The following is a 7,854-nucleotide window of genomic DNA, read 5'->3' as shown; positions in this document are numbered from 1 at the left end:
TCTCTTTCATCTTTCTCACTCCAATCTTAATCTTTTCTCTGTCATCCCTACCATAGCCCCAATTGAAAAAAATTAGAAACACTTGTCTTTAAACAATCTTACAAAAAAATGATTTTATAATGAGTTTTCATCTTATAATTTTTGTCTTATCTAATTTTCACAAGCATAAAGGAATTGGTAATTAACCTGTAAAAAATCAGAAATACTTGTTGTTACATAATTTCTTACAAAAAATGATTTTATAATGAGTTTTTATTTTATAATTTTTGCCTTATCTAATTTTATCTAATTTTCACAAGCATAATGACATAAAAGGAATTGGTAATTGGCCTGGAAAAAATCAGAAACACTCGTTGTTAAACAATTTCTTACAAAAAATGACTTTATAATGAGTTTTCATTTTATAATTTTTGTCGTATATAATTTTATCTAATTTTCATAAACATAATGACATCCGAAAGAATTGGTAATTGGCCTGAAGGGTTTTTTTAGAGATGATGATTCAACCTATGCAAATAATGAAATTAGAGAGATTAGTGAAGATGATGAAATTGAAGAGATCTTGAATGAACCTTGGCCTGAAGGTGAATATGTCAATGACTCAACTCTTTACAAAGGCAAATTGTTTAAAGGCAAGTGTTTCTGATTTTTTCAATTGGGGCTACACTAGGGATGACAGAGAAAAGGTTGGAGTGAGAGAGATGAAAGAGAAAGGATTGAGAGACGTGAGTAAGGGTTTGGGTTTTTTTTTTTTTTTTAAGTTTTGAGAATGAAAATTATTAAAATACCCTTAACCTTAAAACTTAGAATTCATGATATATAAGGGTATTTTTGTCTACTAAAATCCGGTACACATTGCTAAAATGTACCAACTGAAAAACAGGCGTACGCGCGTTAGCAAACCCATATATATATATATATATATATATATATATATATGTATGTATACATATATGTATATATATTATATTATATTATATTATTAAAAGATGTATGAATAATTTGTATTATATTGCATTATCAAAATATATATGAATTTGGTACTTAAACATTCTATTTTTACTTTTGATTTTTAAATATAATTAAAAATGCAATAAAAATTTAAAATAATTTTTTTTAATTGTGAATATATTTTCAGTTATTATTTTATGGGATAATATTTAAAAGTGTTTTGTGTAATTTGTTTTCGAGCTAAATGCACACTATTGAAAGATAATTATCTTAACACTAAGTAGGTATGATACCATGTCATATAAGCTAGTTTAAATATTAATATCATAAAAAAAAATATGGAAATGTAATTTAATTAAAAAAATTGTTTTTAATTAAATTTAATTGAGAACTATGCATTTATAGTTTGAAATAAATATAATTAGTTAAAAGTTAATAATAACTGTAAATACTAGCTATATTAGATATTGATTGATAAAGTTTCAGGATTAACTAAATATATTTTAATAAAAAGTTAAAAAATCTTTATAATTAGTTAGTTGATATGACAAATGTTTGATGAAATTTGGTATTATACACTCTGTTATGGGTAAAGAAGGGAAAGTCATCATCTGCGCTTTCTCTCCCACTCTGATAGCTAACATGAAGAACTAATAGTAATTAGGAACTTGTACAGTGGGATCACGAACACTCTACGTTTACGCTATCTCCGTATACTCTTTCTTTCACGTTTTTTCTTCTCCTCTTCCTACACCTACACCACGCAGCCTTCCTAGGGTTTCATTCCATCATGAACTGTGAGGTCTGTCAGCTCAAGGAATTAGAACTCGAGCATTTCGAGATACGTGAGGTTTTGCGATGTAATTCCCCTGCTCCTATTGCTAATCAATTTTCTCAATTATGATTTTGTTGTTGGTTTTGTTCAATTGCAATAACTACAGTGACGGTGTTGCAGGCATATTGCACACCATCGTCTTTCACCGTGCCTTGGGTCTTGTGCGCCCTAAAGACGTTGACTTGGAGCTTTTTGATGTAACTTACGTATGTTTTCTATCTCAATATAGGGCTATTGTCACTTGTGCTTCAATATCTTTAGTACTCTTTTTAACTGTCATATATCCATTACAATCACTTATAAGTGCATGTTTGGTTTCGAGTTGAAGAGTGGTTCTGGTCTAAAATTAACTGAGTTGAAGCAAGTTTAGATAGACTTTAGGTTGAAAAACAAATTTTTATATTGAATTTTATTACTATGTTACTTTTCGTATAAAAACAGCTAAGTATATATTGCTTCACTTCTAAACAAATTTTAATCAGAATCAATTTTGCAAACACTCACCTAAACACGCTAAATAAACTAATTGTATTGTGTTCTGTTTTTTATATCATTCTTGGTGCGTAGGTGCAATGTGGAGAGGCAGAGCTTGAAAAGAAAATAGATGAAAAGATTGAGCAGTTTGTTTGTTGGGTGGAGAAGCACCCAAACAAAAAGAGTCAGGTCAGTGATATGGTGAAAATGGTGATAGTAGGGTTATTGTATTTTGATTTTGTTTTGTTGTAATTAGTATTTTGACGGGGTTGTGAATTGGATAGTGCAGATATGTTTATCTTTCTATGAGGTGAAAAACAAACAGGCGTCTTGGTTCAGTAACAAGATTGAACGTTTGTATTGGGAGCAGTGGTATATTAATCTGAATGTGGCTCAGCATAAGTTGCATTCTAGCAAGTATCATCATCCCAAAGTTGTAGATCCAGGAGGTGCAGTTGCTTGCTCTGTTTGTCAAACTAAATCTCTTATGATGTTTCACTCCTACTAATTTAGTGTTTTCACTCCTTTACTTAGACGTTTATTGGTAGGATGCTGTTTACCTCCTTTTGTGTTTCTTATGTGTAGAGGGAGCGTTGGAGGATAGAAATGCCCGTAGTGCAGCACTGGAGGCAGCACTGCGTGAGGTTTTGTTTCAGATAATTAAATTTGTTAATGAGAAAAAGGATCACGTTCCTCCAATTCCAAATCTTGAGGGCGCTGTTTCATTTCCCTATGAAATTACAATACCTAGGTGAGTTGTGTGTACACCTTATCAGTTGTGATTTTGCATTTCTTATATTTCTTTAATATTCTGACCGCTCTGATTTTAAGGCAGTGTTCTACTTGGTTGATTGTGTTGATAACATGATATCTTTCAAGTTTTCTTTTTTCAATATGACTTGTAGAAAATCTATGAGCTATTGGAGTCCAAGGTTTTTGGATTGAGTGGGATTAAGTTGAAGTACATATATTGTAATAAAATGTAGTAAGTTGAAATTAACAATGCTCTAGAGGTAAAATTTCAGAATAACACTGCCACAAACTGCACAATTTAGGCATCTTAGGTCCAACACCGGGGGACCATTCAAAGGATTCGAAAGTGCTTGTGATCATGAATTATCTACGAAATTAGAAAGGGATTTGATAATGCACAGGTTGTAGTTTATATTGGTCAGTCAAGTGCAAAAAAGGGTTCAGTGCATAGGGAAGGCCGTGGTAGATTAGTGGATTTACTAGAAATATAAAATTAGGGACAATCGTATATGAGAGAAAAACTGAGTGACATTTTTCAAGTAAAAGATGGCAAAAACTTACCCTATTTATGGCTTGGTCATGTTAGTAGTCCAATGAAATAATAAAATGTTAAGAATTAAGATAAGACCTCCCCCTCCTCACCCAGTAGATGAGAACTATTTGAAAATACTCCATTCTAAATGGCTTTTCTCTTTCACTGCAAATTAAGTTTTGACTGGACCACACTGGCGTCAAATGATCCATACAGCTAACTCCACATAGTGAGATTAGGCTTTACTGTTAATTTTACTCGTAATTAGGTGGAGGCAGAAAAAAATTGAATGGCTATGGTCTAGCTTGGTGGAAAGAATTGCAGACTTTAATGCGTACTGCAATGAATTTTGCTGTAGAGTTTAGTGGAAAGAGAGACCAGCCAGATAACAGAAATTACATTTTCATGAAAACTATTTTCAAGGTAGTGTTTAGTAACATGCATTGCTTAAGCGGCATTGCATGAGCTTATTGTTTTGAGAATGTAAATTTATTGAAAGGAAGCTGTCTCTTCTGCATAACTTGAAAAGTTTGAAATCATAAATGGTTTGATATAGATTGGGATCAGTGTTGAAAATTACTGTTGGCAGAGTTTAATGGAAGAGAGACCAGGGCAGAGAACATAAATTACATTTTCATGAAAACTATTTTCAGGGTAGTGTTTAGTAACATTCATTGTTTAAGAGCATTGCATCAGCTTATTGTTTGGAGAATGTAAATTTATTGAGAAGGTATCTATTCTGCATAACTTGAAAAGTTTCAAATCATAAATTGTTTTGTATGGATTGGGATCAGTGTTGAAGAAAATTCGTGTCGACATTATTTAGTATGTGATATTTTGTTACCCACTAATTTTACCTAATTTCATGACAAAACTTTTTACTGTAATTTGAATGTCCACCCTTTTGCTTTACCTATTTTCTTGCTTTTTTTGTGATGAATCATTTGTAAATAAAGGTGTCATTACTAGTTAGGTAAGACATCTCTAATTCGACAAATTCAAGTCGGATGCTTGCATCATGTTCTCTGTTTGAAATTGTTTGTATTCATTCGGACTTAATGCTTATGGTAGCTAAAAGGTAGATTCATTTGTAGTGGCTTATCATTTTCCTAGGGCGTTGCATCATCCAATTATTGCTCTTAATGTAGTTCAACATGAATGATTATAAATAGAGATGCTGCTTAGTACTTCTTCACTCGAGCATTTCACCAAAATCTAGTCTTCAACTTGGTACTAACTTTAGCATTTCACCAAAATTTAGTCTTCAACTTGGTACTAGAGTAGGTTTATTGCCGCTCTGCTTGTCTCTGTTTTTGGACATTTTTCTGTGTTGTCTGCTATTGTCAGTCACCAACTGTAGCACTGTACATAATTTGGTACTTTTCGTCCACTGTGCATTTGTACACTGTTCACTGTTGTTTTATGTGTGCTTCAAGATATTCTCAAGTGTTTAAGGAAACATGTCAGAAGCAGGGTTTTTTTTTTCAGTAGTGCCTCAAGGCATAGTATTAATTGAAGACCATGCATAATAGATTCAAGCGAATTTATCGTGATGACTCTTTATTCTCCTTAATGTCTCCTAAATTTCATCATATCTTCAACATAGCAAATGGTACACAGCCTTAACTCTTGCAAGCAGAGAAGTTCTTTCTAGGATTTGAACCCATGTTCTCTAGTTCACAAGGAATCCGTCCCTTCTTGTTGCACCAAAGTTCTTTCTTTTAGCAGAATGAATGCCTTGACCTTGATAGCTTATATTCCCTACTTATTGGGGAGCCCCTCCATCTATCATTATAGAATAGGTATTACAACTATATTTTTCATGACCTTTACTTTATATTATTTTGTTGTCACTAATTACTAATATTTCTAAAATTTTGTGTCACTGCAAAAGTATTCCCTAAATCAACTGGTCAAATGCTAATTAGGGTCTCTGCAAAACAATTCTGTGATATTTGCTTTGTGATCGGCGACACGATAAAGAGCTGTTAGAATTATTGTTGAAAAGTTCTCTAGATTGTGGTCTCTTTTAGATTGTCTTAGGTGCGGTCCCTTTGAGAACTACCTTAATGGCAATCTCAAGGGTGGTGATTTAGTTTCATCTAACTTAAATAAAGTTTGTAGAGCTTAAACAGTTCTCATTGGACAAGACAGTTTTGTAGAATCAAGTTATGTTATAGATCCAAATTCTAAGATAGCATTAGACGGCCATTTTTTTGTGGCAATCTTAATTGCAGTCTCATGTGTGTGATGGTATAGTCTGATATTGATTATAGACACGACTTGATAATAAAACTTATAAAATTTGAACAATCCTTACCTTACAATCTAATGAGATAAACCTAAACCCATATTTTAAGAATTATCATAAAACATAATTTATTTATTGATATTACATTTTTTTTTGTTATTCTAAAACTGAAAGAGGAAAACAGAATTTCAAAGACGTGACAATCTGAAATAGATGTCTTGCAGCAAATATATACAAACACAATAAGCAACATCTCCAAAATTCTAGCAGCAACAATTCAAACTAATTACCACTCTTTTAACAACATATCCCATACATTAATGATATACTGCCTTGAGATTATATTTTTGTATTTTTATTTTGAAAAGCTGAAGGAAATATAATTTGTTAAGATCTTCAGATTGGTTGTTTAGTATAAACAACAATTATTCCATGAGCCTAGATTTACAGAATATCTATATTGGATGAGATTACTACCCTCCGCATCTTGCGTCATGAATTGTAGTTAGTTACTTTTACTTTTGAAAGTTATGCTGAAGCTGCTGAGTTAACCTTGTGCTGTCAATGACCAGTTCATCAGATTCTGCATTTGGGATGGACATGATCAAGAGAATGCTCCAGACAGGGCATCCAACAATGCTGAGTTGATTGTCAAAGTTTGTAGAGCGGTCTATGGGGTTAAAGGTATTCTTGTTCATATGTTTAAGCTTGAAATATGATGCTAAAGAAAGCCAAGGAATGCAGGGTTCAATCTCATCGTGGATAGCATATAGCAGAATCTATAGGTGCAAAATGACTTAAATATATATTTTTTCAAATATACATCCTTGTTAAAGCTCTCGTTTTGTATCTGGTCTTTATTCTACTCATCTCTCAACACATTTATCCATGGTAACTGAAACGCTTCATTCCTTTGAAGCATAACAGGAAGTTAATCTTGAATTTAGGTCTTTCAGTTTATATGATATAGTGGTGAAGTCGCTGAGAAATTTGCAGTAAAGATTATGATAAAATATAGAAATGCTTTCAGTAAATTATGGAATTATCGGCATATTGATTATTTATTTTTGAATCGATATTTGTTACTTCGTAATCTGTTTGTCTAAATTGCGTCACGACACCTTCCCTCGTTACCTGGGTCACGAATGGGACACGGAACACATTTTCTTTGTATTTTGGATCATAAATGGGACACAGAATCCAAATTAGATTGAATGTTTTATGCTCCTTTGCTTTTAAGATACGTATCTGTCATAATAGATTCTGTCGTTCAGTAAGCAATTCGTCAGTCTTGTCTATTTCGTTGAGTTGTCACCCCCAAAGAGAGAAACACTCGTACATCTTCATCCTTCTTTCTCTAATTGTATGTAATATGCCCTCAAGACTCAACAAAATGCATAAGGGGACGAATAAATATATAAATAAATGCATTAATATTTCAGAATTTGAGTTTTGATTTATTTGTTTGAGTTCAAAAAACAATTTCCTTTAGATGTAAACTAAAAGTATTATAAAAGTTACATTAGACGACGCATTTTACAGAATAATGATATTAAAATTTATTTTAGATTTTGCTAAATATGTACTTTAGTTTTACAATTTTAAATTGTTTATTGTTTAAATAGATATAAGTGTATTGTATTTTCTAAAATGTATTTCACACTTTAAGGAATCAAATCCATAGAAGTTGTTTAATCGTAAAATGGGCTAAGCAGTGTTTGGAGGCTAATATATAGGTTAATCCTTCATGCACCCATAAAAAACATCCAGTAGTTTCCGGAAAATTTTCATAATAGAATTGGGGTAATTGTCTTCTGGACAAAAATATCCAGATTTGTTTTAATGTGTTAAGGAAAATGAAATCCAGAATGACATAGTGCTGGGAAATATTTGATAGAGTACAGGAAGTAATAATCTAATATTTTTTGCAATTCACTCTCTTTCATTATTTTTTCCCTTAAAAATAATAAAAGGGGATATGGTTTATTTTTTAAATACTTATGTTAGTTGTTGACTTACTAAAATTTATTTTGGAGACAAATCCTCTTGGGTTAAATT

General features: G+C 31.9%; 1 protein-coding gene across 1 annotated transcript; it reads left to right on the top strand.

Annotated features, from left to right (window-relative positions):
* Window positions 1-1,529: 1,529 nt before the first annotated feature.
* On the top strand, window positions 1,530-6,870 carry LOC148206745 (autophagy-related protein 101-like). The gene is made up of 6 exons (XM_088104663.1): window positions 1,530-1,811; window positions 1,907-1,992; window positions 2,354-2,449; window positions 2,550-2,709; window positions 2,846-3,011; window positions 6,369-6,870. Exons 1-6 carry the CDS (start codon window positions 1,742-1,744, stop codon window positions 6,442-6,444), a joined length of 654 nt encoding a protein of 217 aa, XP_087960789.1. The 5' UTR covers window positions 1,530-1,741; the 3' UTR covers window positions 6,445-6,870.
* The last annotated feature ends 984 nt before the right edge of the window (window positions 6,871-7,854 follow it).

The sequence above is a fragment of the Vigna umbellata genome, chromosome 1 (genome assembly GCF_029865625.1).
Source record: "Vigna umbellata cultivar VRB3 chromosome 1, Vumbellata_1.0, whole genome shotgun sequence".
Classification (NCBI taxonomy): Eukaryota; Viridiplantae; Streptophyta; class Magnoliopsida; order Fabales; family Fabaceae; genus Vigna; species Vigna umbellata.
The sequence above is the reverse complement of the archived record's forward strand: the minus strand, read 5'-3'. Positions and strand labels throughout refer to the sequence as shown.